Source organism: Malurus melanocephalus, unplaced genomic scaffold, assembly GCF_030028575.1.
Source record: "Malurus melanocephalus ecotype Western Australia unplaced genomic scaffold, MMel_1.1 scaffold_580, whole genome shotgun sequence".
Lineage (NCBI taxonomy): Eukaryota > Metazoa > Chordata > Aves > Passeriformes > Maluridae > Malurus > Malurus melanocephalus.
In genome coordinates this window covers 74,097-94,282 of record NW_026623812.1, presented here as the reverse complement: position 1 = coordinate 94,282, position 20,186 = coordinate 74,097, and the positions used below count along the sequence as shown (strand labels likewise).

The following is a 20,186-nucleotide window of genomic DNA, read 5'->3' as shown; positions in this document are numbered from 1 at the left end:
AAAAAGGGATAAAAAGGGATAAAAAGGGATAAAAAGGGATAAAAAGGGATAAAAACTGCACCCAGACCATGCAGGGACAAGCAGCCTGGCTGAAAATGGAGCTGTGTGAACGTAACACAGTGTGAGCTGCAGAAATCTGTAGGAATTCTTCTCTCCAGGCATTTTAACTTTTAGTATTTCAGCTCCTCTCGGGATTCTTGGAAGTTCCACACASAAGCACGTTAAAAATGAACACAGCTTTATTGGCTAGATTCAGGTCTTATTAAATGTGCATATTAAATGTTAGCAGAACGTTTAAAAAATTTATTCCATCATTAGTGTGTCAGATACATCAGCAACATATTCAGCAGACAAAAACACTCAGGTTACATGACAGTACAAGTCAAACAAGTGGTACATGTAAGATAGTCAGAAAGTCCATTTATTTTCACTCCTTTCTTTTGCCTCAAACTGACAGCATTACACAGAGAAGTAAAAGCATAGTAAAAAAAATTTCCTAGGAAAAAAAAAAAAAACAGTATAGTGTTTCATAGTAGCACTCTTCTTTTGCAGTCCTTTGCTTAGAACATACCACACTCAATCTTCCCCAAGGTAAAAAAAAACAACCTAAATTGTAATTGCAAAAAAAAAAAATAAAATAAAAATCCCTGATTGTATTACACCTGAAAGGYCAATTTTGATTTTGTAACTAATTCTAATGAGGCAATCTATTGTTGATTAAATTACAGTAACTTCAACACAGAACTTTCTTCACTTTGGTTAAAGGACACTTTTAGATATTGAATTGTATCAAAATGAAATATTCCAAGAGCRAGAATCAGCACATCTCCAAACTGAGCAGGCCTTCTCACTTTYGTTAATTTTCAAGAATGCTTCAGGAAATTTATGTGAACCATTATAAACCCAGCCATACTGATGCCTTTAATCAAAACACTGCTTAATGGCAAGTAAAGGCAAATTTTTGCTATTATGTAAAAAGATGATATTAACTTTTAATACAACAACAGTCTCTTTTCTGTACAGTTTCTGTATATGAAGAAGTAATACTATGAAGTAATGACATCTTTTTAAGATATATATATATWTWTTTAWATTTCTTTCTATTTAAGCTGATCCCGGGGTTTCTTCCATTTTCTCTTGTATGGTACAACATATACAAAACATCTGTTTGCACTGCATTAAACAGCAAGTGATCTTAAAAAGTAAGTTTGAAAGTAGCACAAAATAAGAGTCAAAACATCAATTCAAATTCAGGRTCAGCATGCAGGGCTTCTGCATATCAATGCTGCATCTCAAAAAAATATGTTTTCTTATTCTCCTCCATCTTGCTTTTAAAACAGCATTGTTCATCCAAAACACACCTATTTTGCTGATATCTTTTCAAGAGCAGTATATTAGGACACTTTATTACTTGAAGAAACTCATGTGCCATAAGCAGAAATAGTGCATCAAACACTGAATTTCCAGACCTGTTTTCAGCTTCACTCAGGTTGTGCGTTTGGCACAGAAATATCCTTCTGCATCCCATCAYTGTTTGCACTGCCAACAGTGATAAAACCACCAAATTAAGCAGTTTAATTAGCAGGATATGTGCAAGATGCAGCACATTGTGGTGCTGGAGATGTGTTTACACTGATGGCTGATATTTTTCTTTGGCTTGCACATTAAGCAGCAGAGCTAATTTATGTACACATGCATTCCTCCAGCACGTCCACCCCTTCAAACACATCTGAATATTCAAGAACATGATCAGTTCATCATGAGCATGAATTGCCAGCATGCTTGACGGACTGAGCAAACCTAGAGGATGAAGGTGAATAATTTACAGTAAAAAGAAATGTACATCTGCATCAACTCCTTGACTGGCAGCCCAACTCCGTGATGTGTGCTCGAGGTAGGCACTTCATATTAATCCTAACATCAGCTCCACTCAGGACATTGATTGAAAACTGCTACAACATCAAGGTTACTCGCCAGGTACTCCAAGAGGCAGAAAACACAACACCCTAAATTGTGGCACTAGTAAACAGTACAGCATTCAGCCGACGTGGAACACAAATCTTGATTTTTAAGTGTATACTCRCGAGGAAGTATCACTCTCAAAGTGCAAATAGAGCAAAATTGTCTAATTTTGTCTGCCTTGTGTGTTCAGCATGGGAGAACTCAAGGATCTGCAGTCTAGGCATGAACTGCTCTCWAAAAAAGTCCACGTGGCACTGAAACACAAGTGTGCCAAGGCAGGCGTGGCTTGGTGGCACTGAACAGCTCTGTCTGCAGGTTCACAGCATCCTGGTGACTGCAAGAACATTCTGGAAACAGGCACTGCCCTGCAGAGATCATTTTCACACCTTTTGCCAAATGCAGATAAGGCACTAAGCATGGCAGCSTTGATATGTTTTAAATATACAGCAAAATCATACAAATGCCTAATTGCTTCAAGCTGGAAAGTGAGGGCACATTCTTGAACAGCTGGAAGCTACTTTGCACAAATAGTTATTACACATTTATAAACTTTGTAGAAAAGCCACCTAACAAAACTGGAAAAAAAAAATCCTTCCCAAAGATTCAAAAAGAAATTAAAAAGAAACAAAACTAGTACATACAACAACAATAACAGCATAAACACAGATTATTTGGCATGCTTAAAGTCTTTTGGATAAAAATCCAAGAGCAAACCATCCAGCTGGATCAACTGGTGGTCCAGCTCCCATGGAGTGCAGGAACAGTCCATAGTATGCATCAGGGACAGACACACAGCTTTAGCCCTTTGCTGCATTCAGAGAATCCAAAGAAATAAATAAAGGAGCAGCTTTGGCCAAAAACAAGGTCAAACATCATCTTCCAATGGCAGTTTTTGAGAAGGAGAAATTAAATAACTGKAATTCTCCAAATTGTATGCCTCTCTTCAAAACCCACTGCAATTAGGTGATTCCACAATATTTGTGTTTAAAGAGTAAATTGTATCTTAATGAAAATTAATTATGGCTTTTTTTTCCTTCACTAGTATGCATTAACTCAATTCTGTGCCTATAAATAATTCCAAGCGGAATTAAGCCAATACATCTTTAAAAATCAATTCCTTCTACAAAATGTGTAGAAGTCCAAATCAATCTTTCATAAGACACAGTGAACATAAAAAAAACCCAAAAAAAACCAAACCTTAATCCTTGTATCGGGAGTGTTCTGTTTAAATGACCACACAGTAAAAATAATAACTCCCAGCATTTTCCACAACAGTGGTCCTCTTTTTTCAGCCAGCTGGGATACAGATTCAAATGTTGCAATTAACAACAAGAAGGGGGCTTGGTGGTTTCAACCTTTTTAAGCCCTTTGAGGTTAACAGTCCCTATATCAGGAGTCCAGATTCTAGGATTACAAGATGACATTAAATATTCAAAGTCACGGGTAAATAAAAACCAGTGTCAAAATCATACACAGTTGAGTCGATTTCCTAAACCTTGAAAGCTCAGTAAAGCTTTTAAAGAAAAGTCTCAAATCTTTGGACTGAAAGAGAAGGGTTGAACTCCCCTRCAGCTTCCAACATGATGCATACTGAGCAAACCACAGATTCAAAAAAGCTAAAAAYGAGTTAAATCCCAAACAAAGTTGGGTTTCTGGCTACATGGCTCGGGATAGCTCCATTCTCCCTTCTGTGGCAATGAACTCTTTTTCTGTGGCTTGTTTGTCACCTTGGCACAGTCTCTCCTTCAGTTTTTCAAGTTCATACTCGTGGAGGATTTTTTGTGTTAAATACTTCTCACGTTTTATTTTGGCTTTCACGTCTGCAGGAACATCAGGAATCATCCACGCCACAAAGAACTTGACAATGAATACGACGTGCTAAAAGAAATAAAAAATTAAGTAACAACTCATTACCAAATGAAACACCTCTTGTTTTGTCTGGCACCAAATAGGTCACTTTTTGTTCACAAATACGAATAAATTTCATTTGGCTGTCCTGGAACAATGCATCCCAAATTAATGAATATCTAAGATGTGCGTGAAGATTAAAATATATCCCCTTATGCAGAAATTTTCATTCCAAACCATTAATGACTTAGCAAACCCAAAAGTGTCAGGGCCTGAACCTCAATCTTCACTTCCTARGTTCTCTGTGTGGTTTGCCAGAAAGTTCACACAGTTGTGCTGACAACACCCAGCTGTTGAGAGCTGATAAAACACAGCAGGAAAAGTGATGAGAGGAGCATTTTATCTACTCACTTTTCCTTTCAGAACTTTCAAAACAAACTATYGATTTTGCTGTTTTTCACCAATATCCATCACTGCAAAACACTGCCTGGGTTTTGCATGCACTCATCTCACACACAGCTCTTCAACGAAAGCAAGAGGACTGGGAGTGCTTGTTCTGGTGGTTTTCATGCCTTCCACTGCCAGAAAGACCCTTTTTCATTTTGCTGATTATTTTGCTCAACATTAGCAGCCTCCTCAGCCCCTTTCACTGCTCCTACTCTGAGGTCAGCTCACTGAAGTTAAAATGCAACCATTTAGGACACGAGCACCAAGGGAACAAATCATTTTATACTCCCAGCAATTCTATTTTCTGTTAACATTAGCAACTACCCAAGAAATCACAAGGTACCAATTTCAGATGGAAATTTGGCGGGGAACATACCTCCATAATAATGATAAAGGCCAGTTTTGCAGCAAGGATGTGCCAGAACTGCATAGTGTGGGTGTATTCCTTCTCGTGATCCGGAGGGTACCGATARTCCCTGTACCTGTTGGAATGACAGACAACCAAAGGTGAAATGTCACCATCAGCCTGGGACAGATTACAAGCTCGGTGACACTTACAAGATGTCACTKGAGGAACCTTTCCTTGTTTCAAAAGGTCTGGTTTCCCTTTGCCTCTCAGTTTGTTTCTCTCGTTGTGATTGTTTAAACGCTCTGGCAGCGAGGGAGCAGAGATGAGGATGTGTGACGGGTGGAATTTGGTGTGCAGGTGACTTGTTCTTCAGGCAATGATCAAATAATACAGCACAGAGCTGAATTATGGGATGTATCACAGAGTAATGGGCACATGTTGGATAAACATGACAGATATTAACCCTGGACAGATGCAGGGTTTCACAAAAAGACAGATTTTAGTACATGTTCCACACCACCAAACAAATGTAGCTGCTCCTGGAAGTGCTGGGCTGGTTGTTTTGGGTTTTTTTTTTTTGTTTGTTTGCTTTGAGTTTTTTTCATAAAATCAATACTTTTCTTTAACCACAGACTGACTTTTCCAAAGTTCTTTTGCAATTATTCTGATCTCCAGTGAATCTCCAACACTCCTGCTAGCAAGAAAGGATTATAATTTAAATGAAAGCAGGAGGGGTCTGATGATCAGTCCGATCAGGAAAAATAAGGATCGATTTTTAAATACTGTAGCTCATTTTCAGCTTTGAAATCCAAACATCCCCTTTATTCTGCTTCCCTCTCCACTTTTGTAGTCTAAAAACCTTCAGAAATAGAGGCTGAAATTTGCACCTTTAGGGACGCAAATTTCCTTTGACACGCAAAAAACTATAGTTTAATTAAGGAAACAAAAAAAATAATCCAAAGAAGAAAAAGCCAAATGCACGTTAGCAATGAGACTCTCAGTGGTGATTTTTTTTTTAAGTGATCTTTTTTTTGAGGTTTTTTTTTTTTGTTACTGGCTTGAACTCTTACYTCCTCAAGCATTACCTCATTAAGAGCCTATTACCTCTCACACTTTAGAATTAAGAGAATGTACAAATGACATAATTTAATTTCTAACGGACTGCTTAGATCCGTGTGGATTTTTTTAATGCTGCATTCTAAACAAAGTGATAAAATATTTATTATTACACCAACCTGCACACCACAAAGTCTTCTGGGTTCTCTTTAGGTTTCTTGCCTGGAGGAAAATCTGAGATTTGAAACACTGACAAACTGTTGTTTATGTATCCAGACATAGGTGAGTCGTCATTTTCAGAATAAGCATAGTAGTACACCAAACGAGGGATCATATCTGATGTGAATGCAACGATAAAAGCCTGGAAAGAAATGGGAAAAAGAAATTAAGAAAGAAAAACAGAATTTGTGAGCAGATTTATAGAGGGATCGTGGTTTTGTRATTCTGGTATTACCCAGAATCTTTTAAGAAAGGGTGAGAAGTATCATTGAGAGAGGAATTTTTTTTGCTCAGTTATCTGCTTTACAATATACTTCCAGTGAAATACTGGCAAGGCATTGAGTTACCAATTTATAAAAAATCCTTGGAGCCACTGCTCCCACAGGGGCATCCAGAAGCAGCTGAGTGAGCAGAACTCACAGAAACACAAAATTATTAGGGCTGGAAGAGACCTTCAGGATCTTTGAATTCAATCCATGCCCCAGCATCTCAACTAAACCATGGCACCAAGTGCCACATCCAAATCTTTTTTTAAACATATCCAGGGATGGTGACTCCACCCTTTCCCCAGGCAGCCCATTCCAATGTTTTATCACTCTTTCTTTAAAAAAAAAAAAAAAAAAATCCCACACAACAGGCTGTCAACACAGTGACAAGTACAAAAATGACCCACATAATTCATCCACCTTTCCTGTCCCCTACAGCTCCCTCTGTGCTTCACCAGACCGAGTCTCAGACTGGCTCAAACCATTCCAAAAGTCTGGGAAACACAGACAACTGAATGAAAGGTTATGGCCMATAAAATGTGGATTTTATTAGGAGCTGCACAGGACAAGCCAAACCATTCACAATGGTTTGATGGCATCTCTGCAGGGTAAAATGACACARAGCTGAGGAAAGAGAAAAAAAACTCCAGCTGCTTTTTAATCCATCAAATTTCCAGTGCATGGAAGGACTCAAAACCAACTCAAACACCAACTGTGCTGGTGCAGCACACTGATGGAACTCACATTAGTGACCACAGACAGGATGGCCATGGCATTGAGGATCTCCTGCCACACCCCTATGCTGTGTGCTTTGGCAGCCACGGGTCTCCTGTACTGAGTGGTCAGCTTCCAGGAGTCCACTCGAATCTCCAGGATGTTGTTCATCAGAGCCAGCAGGGGAGCCAGGGGAAAGGATGCCACGAAGAGAGTGATGAATCCAAACTGGATGACTGCCAGGGACAAAAAGAAAAGTGTTAAAATCTGCCCTTTGGAAGGCATCCTCGGAGTGACGAGGCAAATGGTGCTACCACTGGCAAAAAAATGGCAAATTTCTGCACAGGATGTGTTCTCCAGCCCTGAGATAAGGGACAGTCAGCCCCAGTCCAAGGTTTCTCCAGCCCTTTCAGGCTGCCATTCAGCAGCACCCACAGRAATGGGCATTTGGGGTCTGTGAGATGATGCTCAGCAGTGCTGGATTCCAATCCTGTCAAGCTACTGCAGTTCCCATGGGATTCCCATGTGATTTAGGCCAATTGGGATGTACTCATCCACCAAATTTCTCAGTTTTGTTCTCCTGCAGTTTGTAGAACAATCCTGTTCTCCTTTTACTTATCAACTACACTCCTCACAACCTCACCTCCACCTATTTTTACTRATTTAGTCAAAACATTCATACCAATTCTATATGCAATAGTTCTGCTGGGGAGTCTTAACATTTAAGAATTTTATTTTTAAATCCGTTTAAGGAATTTGTTTAAATTTCGTTTCAGAATTGCAAATAAAACACATAAATGATCCTTGCAGTTGTTACCAAAGTGAAATATCTCAGTACAGAACGTGACAATSCTCAGTGCACAGCCAACACTGCCACAGCATTTCAAATAAAGGAAACAGAACATTTTGTCTGGTTTAGGCAGTGGATAAAAATAAATGTTTTCAGTGGTAAATTCTTCACCTTAGTCAAGCAACAAAATTCCTGCTAGCTTAGCAGCCCTGGGGCAGTGCTGGAGCAGAGTGGCTCAGTTCTGATTCTGGAAGATGTAGCTGGCAACAGYGAATGTTCTGAGTTTATTAATTTCACAAGACCACAGCCCTGTACCAATTTCAAGTGATAATAATGCTACACAACTCTAGAGCACTTAAAATTATTTCTGCAGAAATAAAACAACACAAAGGTTTCACTTTCCCACAAAACGTGTCCTTGTAGTAGCCAAGTATTGTTTTCTTGAAAGCTTCCTTTTAGATTTAGCTCAGCTTCAGTTTTAGTTTCATTTTCTCAGGTTTTGTAAACGATTCTTACAGGCTGAYGTGTTCACATTTCCTCTGAAAACCCCTAATCCCTTACCCACACTCCCTCTGCTGGTTTAAGGGGCTGAACAGCAGCAAAACCGAAGGGATTCTCCCTCCCCATGCCAGTTCACAGATCTCATGCCTGCAGTACCCATCCTTACACCACATTTGGCACCCTTCCCACAYTTAAAATTTCCACTGGCATCAGCTCAAAATATGCTTTGGAACAAGAAAAGAACAGACACCCAGGCAGCTGGTTGCACTGAGAATAATGCTCCCCATTCAAATGAGGAAAACAAATAGTCTTTGCAGTGTTTCTGTGAAATTCCCAGCAGCTCAAGATGCTAAGACAGCTCTTTTTTTTTTTTTTTTTTTTTTAATTAGGCTGACCTATTAAACGATTTCCAGCAGTTAATCATTCACTGCTATGCAGATGAAAGCAGTGCCATCAACCCACAACAATTAATGGACAAGATGTTCTTCGGAAAGTGACACTACAAGGTGTCCTGCCCTCGATTCCAAATGTGTGATTTTAAACTCACCCATTTCTAAATATTCATAGAACAGGCCTAAGGGTCCAAATGTCTGCAGGTCGTGGTCCTGCTCCCAGCGACTGTACAAATTTTCGGGATTATTTCTGGCTTTCCGACGACCCCACCAGTTACAAATCCATCTGTACACGGAGGAAAATGTTAAAAATGAGAGAGGCAGACCAGACTGGCTCACTTGGTYAGAGCCTGGTGCTGATAAACACCAAATCCTGTGGGTTCAGTCCCTTTATGGGTCAATCACTCAAGAGCTGKGCTCAATCYTTGTGGGTCCCTTCCCACTCTGAGTATTCTGTGAAATCTCCCCTTCTCTGAGCAARCTCCTTAATACAAGCACAGCTTTCACCAAAAGAGGCCAAAAACCTCCATGAAATGAGTGTGAACTTAAAAAGCTTAATTCACAAAATGCTATGAAAGCTTAATTCACAGAATTCTCATCTTTTCAGGTGGCAATCACTCCTTCCAAAAGTCAGTCAGGGAGCACTTACGGGACAATGGCCTCCTGGATGTTCCCCCAGATCTGTTTGCCAGCCATGACAATGGTGAGCTGTGTCGTCAGCTCTATCAGGCAGCCCGCAGGGTCACACTGGTGGAGATAAACAGGGGTTTAATTATGGTTATCACCCAGATAAACCAGATTCTATACTGTAGAAACGCAAAAAAGAGATTTTAAAACTTGTCAGGACAGTGCTCAATTTCCACCTGGACTGCCAGCTGAGCTACCCACTCAGGAAAGAGGTTACAGAAGGGCTTTCAGTGGTTAAAATGTGAGACAAAACAGCCAAAACACAATGACCATTTGAAAAGAGAGAAATTCAGAGATGCTTCAGCAGGACCTTCACCCCCAGCCCCAGGAGGGTGAATCTGTGGCACTCAGGGAGCTCTCAGCACCACACTCTGTTTTTAAAGCCTGTTTTAGGAGAACTGGCACCCAGAAAAGCTTTATGATTTTTCAGTCTCTGGGTTTGCACTGCTGGTGCTTCTCTGATACAGCACAAAGAGTCCTTGCAAACCCCACCATCAGCCAGCTGAGRTCCAGCCCAGCTCAGACCAAGCCTGCAGCTGGAAATTAAAGTCTGGGCAGGCTGAAGGGGAACAGCCCAGCTCAATTAAGAAAGTCTTACCTCTTCATTTCGCCAGCGACTGAACATGTATGTGTAACCACCTGGGTAACCAACAAACTTCCCTTTGAAGAARGCCACGTAGAAGCAGGAGGAATAGTAGTTGACAAACTGGAACAAAAACATCTTCATAGTGAGCCTGTTCTCATACTCCATATGAGTCCTGGGGATCTCTGTGAAACCAGAAAACAACGATTTTATTGTTTATTTTATGTATGTTTCTTTATTTCCTTTAAAAGGATACAGATTCATAAATACCCGTCATGCACAGTGACCTTAAAGGAAAAAAAAAAAAAAAAAGAAAAGAAAAACACCCCCAAACATTTCAGCAATGCAGATGGGGTTCCTGCTCTCAGACACCCTGTCCTTACTTTACAATGCAACAAACAAACAAAGGAAATTCCTATTTTAAAACTTTCATAAACTTTTAACTTTCCCTTCTTCGTACTGTCCATTAGCACATGTCCATCCCCAAATGTTACACTGTTTTAGGAGAACCAAAATTAATCTCAAACAGTAACTGGCAGGATCTCCTATAGAATGAAAATCTCCCTGTTAGCAACACGTGTTATTTTTATCCTTTGTGGTAGAGAAGTATGTCACAATATTTTTTTCCAAAAATCAGCAGAAATTGGATGGCTGATGGGGACAGTTCAGGCACCTCAGAGGTACTGAACATCACCAAACCTTTGCTGAGGATTTTGCTGCCTTTTGCTGCTCATTGTCCATCACATTTCTATCCTYCAAGGCAGCAGGAAGCCCTAAGCATATTGTCATCAAATATCTCATTAAATGATAACCAATTCAAGTTGGGAAGAAGCACAAAAAAAAACACAATACAAGCATTCAAGAGATGGCCCGTGATAAACCAAAATAAACCAAATGCAACACCCCTCTAAGTTTCTGCAAGGARAACCTTTCAATTCTTGACTCTACTTGTGAGTTCTCATAAAAAAWGATCAATGCACTATTTTTATAACAACTGCACAAATTGAAATATCCCCTCCCCAAGCTGAATATATTCTGCAATTATTTCTTTCTACAAAAAACCTGCAGGGACTTGCGTCTCTAAATCATTAAGGACAAATACAATGAAATGAAATAAAATAAAATAAGAAAATATGTAAGAAGGGCTCTCAGAAAGGATATTTCCAGCATTCAAGCAAAAGTCAAACATCAAATACTCCAAAAGTGGTTATTCTTCCTGGGCCTCCAGCTCTGGAGTGAGGTTACTGCAGGACATGATATCAATGGTTACTGCCACAATAACTCATCCTGGRCACAGCTGCTGATCCTGCTCAACCTCTGCCATCCATCTGTGTAACTCCAAATCAGTACAGCCAGAGCTAAAGGGAAACAAAGCTCAGAAAAAATGGAAAATATAGTGTCCTGTCCCACCTTGACTCCTGTGATTATTTAGGTTGTTTTTTTCTTGTAAAGATGGCTGTGATCTACTTTTAAAAATGCATCTGCAAGATTTCTAACTGAACCACTGCTAGATCAAGACAGCTTGACCTTGCTTTGGTGGCTCTAACATTTTACAAGGTAATTTTTAACTGTGTTAAGGTCTGTGATTGTCTCTGGGGGTAGTTTTAATACAAGCAAGCGTTCTATGAAGATAAACCAGGCTGTGAGGATGCTGAAATGCAGGGGGAATGTTCAGGGTGGCTGTGGGAACACCACAATACCCAAATTGAGAATAACCACACAGAACACACCGCGACGGGCTCTACCCCCAACAACCCCCTAAACACCCCTGCTCACCCATATCAGTAATCCAGATGGCAATCCTCTCGTAGAAGAAGTTGAGGATCATGATGATGACGAAGTTGAGGCAGGAGGCAGTGACAGAGGTGGCCAGCTGAGGGGTCAGCAAGCCGCTGATGGGCTCCAGGGTCTGCGTGTTCTCCATCAGGCTGGCGAAGGCGGCGTACACGGCCAGGCGGTACACGATCACAGCTATCATGCTGGCTATGATCAGGGACACCTGGGGATAACAGGGACAGCTCAGTTACACTCCTAATGCAGCTCTAAAAACAGCACTACAGCTTTAAAAATGATACGGGAACCGTCACGCTTTGCGTTTTTCAAATTTTTGAACCGTCGCGCTTTGCGGGTGTGAGTTCAGTAAAGTACTTTGTTGTGTTGTCTACATTAAAACCAACAAAATTATTAATATAACAAAAGCAATCTAATATCAATATCTGAATGAGTGCAGAAGAATGTAGACTCAGAAATGGAGATGGAAAGGACAAGTTGGATTAAACTGTCCGCTCTGAAAGTCACCCCGCACTCATTAGTGTGAATTCTTTTTTTTTTATTTGCCTTTACTACAGTTTTTTCTGTAACAGCAAATTAGTCACAGAGAAAGTTATCCCTATGCTAAAATATCCAATTGAAATACTAATTAATGAGCAATTTCCAGCATCTTTTTTTTAAAAAAAAAAAAATTATAAGAATTAAAGTGCACTTTAAATGACAACATCAAATCTGCAGGACAACAGTAAAAGCGTGTGTTAATATTGATTAAAACCAATCATTATTAAAACCAATCATGATTAAAACTAGCTGAATGTGTAATTTAAAGCAATGATCAGGGGTTCTGATAAATGTTAAAGGGATGATTCCAAAGGATGCTCACCCAGAACAACACTGTAGCCCCCGAGATGCAGAACCGCACAGCCTGGCTGGTTAAAGGCAAATAAGGCTCCATCTCCTGCAAGAGTCAAAGACAGCACAGTTCATCTCCTTCCCAAATCTTATCCCATCATCAGACAGCACACAGAGCTCTCATCAGCTGTGTGAAAAGTGCTCACAGCCAAGGGAAGCCATCCAGAACTCTGCCCCTCAAAAATGGCAGAAAGGACATCATTTTGGGTGTGCTGAGGGTGGGGGAGCAAAGAAATCAGGACAGAAGTGGCCATAAAACTACAAGTGAAGACAGTACCTGGAAGGAATGGTTAAACTTTTGCAAAAYCAGCCAGTAGCTGAAGGAAAAATCAACTTTCTGAGGTGAGCAGGCCAGAACTATTACTGAAATGCCAGGTTAGCTGTCAAACAGCTCTGAGTGCACAACTGCACTCAAGTTTCATAAATTCTTTATGAGGTTTCTGAAAAGTGTTGTTGGGATGTGCCAGTCAGAGAGTGCTTTTCTCCMCTCCTTCAGTTTTATTGTTTTATTTTTAGTTGAAGAGATTGCTCTATCTCAGTATCCCCACTCAACACATGAACAACTTTTAACACTCGTGTGAAGTTTTTGCAACCAGCTCCAGTTCCTAAAAATCAGATTGCACATGTTATGAAAGGAACTCCTGTTCAAGAACTAATGTCAGTGGAAGAATAACTAGCAAAAAAGAACCTGAATTTGCTAAATCTTTGGGACAGGGCACCGTAGAGTGCTTACACTCCTTTTTTTGAACCAAGTGGCACCAAGCACTGCAGATGAGTGCAATCCCAAATGTAATGCAGGCAGCAATGTGCAATATCACAGCCTAAGTTTGAACCAAATGCTTCATTATTTATGCAAATTAGAATTATTATAATCAGCAAATGCAGATTTTAGCTATAATTTTAGCTAGTTAGATGACTTAGCATCATGAACAAATGAGTTTATTATAGAATCAAAATGGGCAATTTTGGTTTCAGTTCCACTTTAGAATTTTGAATCGCGAATAATGAGGAAATAATTTTCTGAGTGAAGCAAAAGCAACTATGGGACACAAGAAAGTCATTGTCCTGTACTCACACAACCTTAGGGGCTACTGCAGAATTAATTTATTTGGAAGAACTGTCCCATCACGTGTTCAGTACAGCACGTGCTCCAAAAGGAGGAAATTCCAGCGTGGCTAATCTGCACAGGTTATCCTGTAACTGGGTACTGATAAGGGTCACTGCTARCCCTGCTGCTTCTGAAAAACCCCTGAGACAGTAAATTCAGGGCCATAAAAGAAAGGCTTGCACAGTCACTCAATTTGGATGGCAATTACTAATGCACACTTAGAAAGCACAGAGGAGTGCAGTATCTCACACAGAGATAAGACAAGGGTACAACAGGCCAATATAGCTATTTATTCCCTAAATAAAGCTCAAAAAAACCCTATCTCACCTAAGGAATCRGGATTAATTCAGAGAGAGAACAATCCTCTCCCTCAGGACAGCTACACAAGCTCACCCAACAGAACAGCAGCAGAATTAATGCTGCCTGTGTGGAAGGGAAAATCTCTCTCTCCTGAGAAATAAGATCATTTTTATGTATTTCCTAATGGTTAAGGAGACAAGCCCTGAAAAACAGGGCTACTCTTCATGTGACAAAGACTCAGCATTCTGGCTAAGCTTCTATTTCTTTTCTGAAGATTGTTTTACCAAAGTATACACAAGACCAGTGGCAATAATCGACTGATATGCAGTTCTATAAAAGAGAAAAGGTGATTTAAAAACACATCCAGCTGGGGTGGTAGATGTTGTGTTGGAATGCAACCAGCTGATCCCTGAATTTGCCAAATAAATCCTACTTAAAATAAGATTAAACTGAAATTAGTACCAACATCTAGTATTTCTAGAGTTTAAAAAGGGTCACTGATTGTGTCTCCATAAGATTTCAGAGAAAGGATTTCAGCAACCTTCATCTCTCTGGTGTTCCCCAAATGAAGTTGTTCATTTGTGTTCCCCAAATTAAGTGCATCAGAAGCAAAACCAAAGCCAGACCCACTTGTGACTTCAGTTCAGGGCCACTGCTTCTTCACATGTTGTGTCAGGATAAGAAAAAGTGGTTTAAAAGGAATAAAGATTTCAGAGACTGCTACCCAGAAACGTGGAAGGCACTGTAAAAAAAACAGTGTCAAAGCCATAAACTTTGCCTTTATTTTCCTGATTTCATACATCCATTCCCAGGCTGTGAAACTTTCAGCACACAACTGAATTTGCAGAGGGGTCAGTGCAGCACGTTCATTACCTGAGTTATGGGATTCTTCTTCTTTTGGGTACATTTTGCCTCGTACTCAGGCCTCAGCTGGAGTTGTTGCTGTTCCTCTTCAAAATCAACCAAATCCCACTCATACTTCAGTCTGGCTTGCCTCCTCTTCCAAAACTCCAAGAAAAGCGTGACTACAATTCAAAAATGTTAAAATAAGAGTCAAGAAAGAAGTGAGAGAAAGTTCATGAACCAAGTTAAACATCTTGTCTGTGGTTTATCATTTATCCTCCCAGTGGGACTCACCCATTTTCACTGACTCCCTTCTGCAGTTCACGGGTGATCACAATATTGATCTAGTGATTTATTGCCTAATTGAGCTCCAGAATGATGACAAGGCAASATATTGGTATTTCCATGGTCACAAKGACCATGTTCAATTACAGTTTAACTACTCTGCCTGTGCAAAAAGCAACAGGGAATTAAGAACCTGATAATTCAATTAATTGCTGTGCATAAAACCACAACACATAAATAACTACTACAGCAAATAAGCAGAGGAGCTTTCAAGTAGTATGTTCAAAGATTTCTGTTGCTTTTTGATGCTGATATCATGGTCATTTTAAAGACAGTGAATGTCTGATGTTTTTCATGTGATCAAGATTTGGGTTGGCTTAAGGATTTTTTTAACATGCTAGAAGGAACTGATTTCATAGATGAACAACTATAAAATTTATAACACCACATAATAATTTAAGAGCCCTTTCTAAACTAAAATGTAAACATTTTGTAATCTGATTGCTATTATTTGAACTGGAGAGGTTTATACAGTTTAGACAAACACAGAAAAGCTTRTCTTCTGCAGTTCTAAACTCTTTGGCTGGTACTTCCTGAATGACTAATCCATGCCACACAAACAGGAGCACTTAGAAACCAAGAAAAGTTCACTAAAACAGCCATACAACATCATATTTTTAGATTTTTAAAAATAACTCTGTATGAAAAAAGTGAGTGGCTAGATCCTTTGATAACACGAGTTTTCTATGAGCACACAGGAATTGTTGTGAATTAATGCAATATCCATATACAAATCAAAGATTTAATTACGATATTTCACACAAACAGTATGAAACAAGACAAATGTATTTAAGGAAATCAAAACCAGTAAGATTGCTATCCTGCATTTACAAACCTTGGACAGTTGAAGTAAAGACAATGTATTCAATAAAACATGATCTTAAAAGTCTGAACAAGTGTCAGAAACTATCTGAAATAGTGAAAACTATGGTGTGAAACTATCATTATAGAGGTCAGAAACGCACCAATTTCTGCATCATCAAAACATACTACAATGTATGAAGTTCACTGGAGTAGAAGCCAATAAATTTTGTCATCCCAGAAATGTGGCTAATAGAGCAGCAGTGATGGACCAGCACCAAAGAAAGGACACAGAAGGTGAAGGTCCCCACCCTCTCAAAGGGACCCTGAGAATGTGCAGGGGTTAACAGAGAGAACTCCTGCCTGGGCTGCACAAGGCTGCACCACTCTGGTTATAAAGGAAATAATAAAATCTTAGCAGTTAAGAGCACACAATGCTTATGATATTCTTATGACATCCTCCATCTCTGCTGGATTTCCTTTGGGGTTTTTTAAAGTCTTGATTCCTCTGTATAATTCTTAAGTTATTCTCTGAATAACTTTAAATTATTTCCACTATTCTATCACTTTTGCACCTGAGGCAGGGTACTAAAGCAAAGCCATTATTCCCTTTTTTCCCACTTCCACCTCAGCCAAGATCTCCTTACCGCTCAACACAAAACACATCAAACGTACTCACCCCATATCCCCATGAAAATGGCAAAAAATAGAGTTGCCACGTTGTCAAACAAATGGGAATACTGCAACAGAACAGCCAGGAACAGGTCAGTACCAAAGCAATTGTCAGGATGAACACAAAAATGACAAGGGGCTGCAGCAGCAGATACAGACCCGCGAGGGCTCACAGGTGGTGTTCAGCCTCCAATATTCACAATCTCGGTCACAAAGTGGGCACATGATGATGGCACCTCCAATTGCAGGGTCACAGATTTCTTTGCTGAGGAGGAAAACAGTGTAAAGCATCCATTTCCACAGAAATGCTATATGAGATTTATTTAAAAGTTAAATAAGAGATTCATCAGTTCAGAGCTCGACGCTTGCGGCGTCACAGCGAGGATGGCACAACTCATCACATCCAGTGGCTGGGCAGGGCAAGCCAAGAAATGAAGAAAACAAGAAATGAAGCAGCTTTTGCAAGAAGAAAAATTAACAATTCCCTGGGTTTGGGCTTCCTGGCCCAATCAGCTGAAAATCAGGAGTTTGCCAGGAGCTGCATTGCACAGGCACTGCTTTCAGGTGGCATTTAAAGGCTGTTATTTTTCATCAGGGCAGCAGGAAGATCAAAACACCTTTTCTAAAAGCAGAGATGCCATTTCAGCTTTGACACCTGCAGTAAACTCTGCTGCTTTAATTTAAAGGCAGTGGGTGAAGTTTACAATCCTGTGATAGTGCTTCAGCACCCAGAGGAATCTAAACAGGCATAGCAGTATTCTCTGGTGAATTCTTCACCTAGCTAAAATACAGGTCTCAAAATTACATCATTCAACAGAATTTGAACCTGTAATTCATCTTCTATGCTTAAAACTCAAAAATTTTCTGGAAGCCTTCTGACAGAAAACAGTGAGCAATGAAAAGTCAACCCTCTTTTCCTCTCCCCACCCCCAATCCCTGAATAGAGTAAATCTTGTGACTTCTGATAAAACAAATTCTGTGTTTATTTAAAAAAAAAAAACCCAAACAACCAAAATTATGGCTTCTAAGACACTGGATCCCTCTTTGATGGGAGAACAGTGCTGATCTGTGCTACTCATGTTTTTGTTTAACACAAACCACGACCTACACAAAAAGGTCATACTGCTCTGCAAGATGGATTACACAGACAAGCTGAAGGCAAAAACACTTAAAAATTTTGAGAGATTTGACTTAGGACCTCATATATTGCAGGTTCTCCAGTGCAGGAAACTATTGCCACCAAAATATTGCTTTTCATGTACAAATTGAGTCGTATTAATTGATAATCACAAGTTCTGCATTAGCAGTCTACCACKTTTTCAGTCAATAAAGACAGCAGGAGAACAAATCTGTCTGCTCTGACAAGCTTTAAAAGCTTGTTCCTGCTTTTTTTTTGTAAGAATAAAACTTGGACATTGCTTAGCTTTTACCCAGGAGATGTTCAGCATTATACTCACCTGCTCATATTTTCATCCATGGTAAACAAGCCATAAAGAAAACAGATTAAGCCAACAACTGCTGCAAGGAATAACATCTCAGTGTAAAATCCTAGCCAGGCAAAATAGATTCCAATCTTCTCTCCATAGTACTTCCTGAGTACAAAAAAAAAATATCAATTAACAGGAAATACAAAGCAAAATYTAACACTGTAATTGAGCAAACCAGCCAGAGCAAAAATTAAATACTTGGCAAAATTCTCTTTTAATAAAAGAATAAATGCATTGAAAATGTGGTGGAAAATGAGATCTGAAGCTGGCCATGAGAAGTTATTTGAGCTGCATGAACAAGGTGAATAATGAGGAAAAATGGTTCTTTTGTCCCTTTTTTTCTCCTAGCAGAAGCTCCAACTCCAAAATCACTCTCTCTTTTCCACAGGACAATATAAATGAAGATTTACTTYCTGATTTTTCCAAAGAGTTCCACAAATGAAACAGCACAACAGCTCTGATCACACAGTTAGAACAAATGCACAGAAACACAACCACTCATGTTACAAACAGGGAACTGAAACTGTGAACAAARCAAAATTGTGTTGTATTGTACAAGCTGAATCAAAGAGATCTTGGGTGAGTTTAAATTTTTGGGGTTAGAACTAAGAGTCAAGCTTCCAAACTGATTTTATCAGTGTTTTTTCAAGTCTGTGCTGAAATTACAACATTTCAAATAAATCTTTGCTTTTTTTTCCGCAGAGAGTGATTAAAAAATCTGAAATTTTTTTGGTATGTTTTTCTTTACAGCTGAATTATCTGTAATATCCCTGACCCCAGCAGGACTGGCTAGATGGAAAGAGGCTTGATTTGAGAGAAAGCATTTTTTTTAGTTCTTATAGAAAGCTGTGTCACATCCTCCAAGGACGCATTTAATGCACAGCTCTCATGGGATCTTTAAAATAGTAAAAAATTTCCAAGTAGAATCAAATCCCAAATGAATACAAACTGCTTTAGAGTGAAAACCAAGGAAATTCAAGCAAGTRTTTCACCTGATGAGGTCCAGAGGCTGCTCCTTGTAGAAGCGCAGGAAGCGAGCCCACTCCACGTAGAGCGTGTGCCTCTCACTGTCACAGTTCGGGTCACTCGCCTTCTTCCAGTACTGGCACTGCAGAAAAAGGGAAAAAAAACACCTCAAGATCAGCCCCAAACACCACAGGGCAAGAGAAAAACAGCATCACTCTTAAACCTGTGGTGTTTGTCACTGTAAAGCGTCTCGCTGTCAAAAATACGAAGAAAATTTTGGAAATTCATCGCTTCCCTAGGAACTAAACAGCATAAAAAAATCCCATGGTTTCTGGCAGCTTYTCTAATTTTATTTTGTGCCATAGAACTCTGCTTCTAGAATTACTTGGCTGTGTCAATTATCCAGACTGTGATCTTGGTTTTCCTTTTTTTCTGAATGTCCCTCGATCACAAAGAAAAGCATAAAGGTTGGTTTTGAAATAGAAATCACCCAACAGAAGCTTAAACAACCCACAGTCTGCATTCTGAAAATGTTCTAAAAGGTTAAATAATTATTTTTAGGCAAAGATTTTTGAGTCTGTCTCACAATTTTGGGCATTTTTTCGTAAAATTTCTTAACATTTAAAGTGGGTTGTAGTTGTATAAAAGAGATTCTTGTTTTTCACTGCCTGTGGTTTTGGTAGATCCAGAAGTATAAGGCAGTTTCCAGTCTAGACCAGCATTCTAGATCCTAATCAGCTAAATTTTCCTCCTGAAAACCATGTCCAYTTACCCATTTATTTTTATTTTCTAAGGAAAAAAACCCAACTTTCAAACATGTAAAAATATACATCTATATACAGTATTTTAAAATGTCTTATGGTAGAATTCAGAGGGGTAAATAAGCAAGTTAACTTCACTAAAGCATTGGAACATCTGAGATAAATCTTTCCCTGTTTTTAATGGTTAAGCAACAAATTAAACACAACATTCAGGAGGGGGAAAAATTAAAGGGAAAAAACTCACRTAGAACAATGTAACCCATCTCTCTCTTGTTTTCTCTGTGGAATTTCAGGACTAAATCTGCATGTTTCATATTAAAAATCTGAAATTTTACCATCCTTAGCACATTTCCAGCATTTGCTCACCAAAGCTCACTGGGAGATGGACAAGTGACCATTCCACACTG

General features: G+C 39.4%; 1 protein-coding gene across 4 annotated transcripts in view; it reads right to left on the bottom strand.

Annotated features, from left to right (window-relative positions):
* Positions 1–2,699: 2,699 nt before the first annotated feature.
* The window catches only part of ANO5 (anoctamin 5), a 42,237-nt gene continuing 24,750 nt past the window's right edge, over positions 2,700–20,186 (bottom strand). For all 4 annotated transcript variants that reach the window (XM_057382695.1, XM_057382696.1, XM_057382698.1 and 1 more), the window contains 14 exons: positions 19,045–19,160; positions 18,023–18,157; positions 16,725–16,830; positions 16,573–16,633; positions 14,778–14,929; positions 12,468–12,542; positions 11,591–11,813; positions 9,830–9,999; positions 9,194–9,291; positions 8,700–8,830; positions 6,892–7,097; positions 5,842–6,023; positions 4,634–4,739; positions 2,700–3,840 (listed from right to left, as the gene is read on the bottom strand). In XM_057382695.1, the coding sequence (XP_057238678.1) occupies positions 3,619–3,840; positions 4,634–4,739; positions 5,842–6,023; positions 6,892–7,097; positions 8,700–8,830; positions 9,194–9,291; positions 9,830–9,999; positions 11,591–11,813; positions 12,468–12,542; positions 14,778–14,929; positions 16,573–16,633; positions 16,725–16,830; positions 18,023–18,157; positions 19,045–19,160 (1,983 nt within the window). In that variant the 3' untranslated portion in view covers positions 2,700–3,618. The remainder of the gene's footprint in view (positions 3,841–4,633; positions 4,740–5,841; positions 6,024–6,891; positions 7,098–8,699; positions 8,831–9,193; positions 9,292–9,829; positions 10,000–11,590; positions 11,814–12,467; positions 12,543–14,777; positions 14,930–16,572; positions 16,634–16,724; positions 16,831–18,022; positions 18,158–19,044; positions 19,161–20,186) is intronic.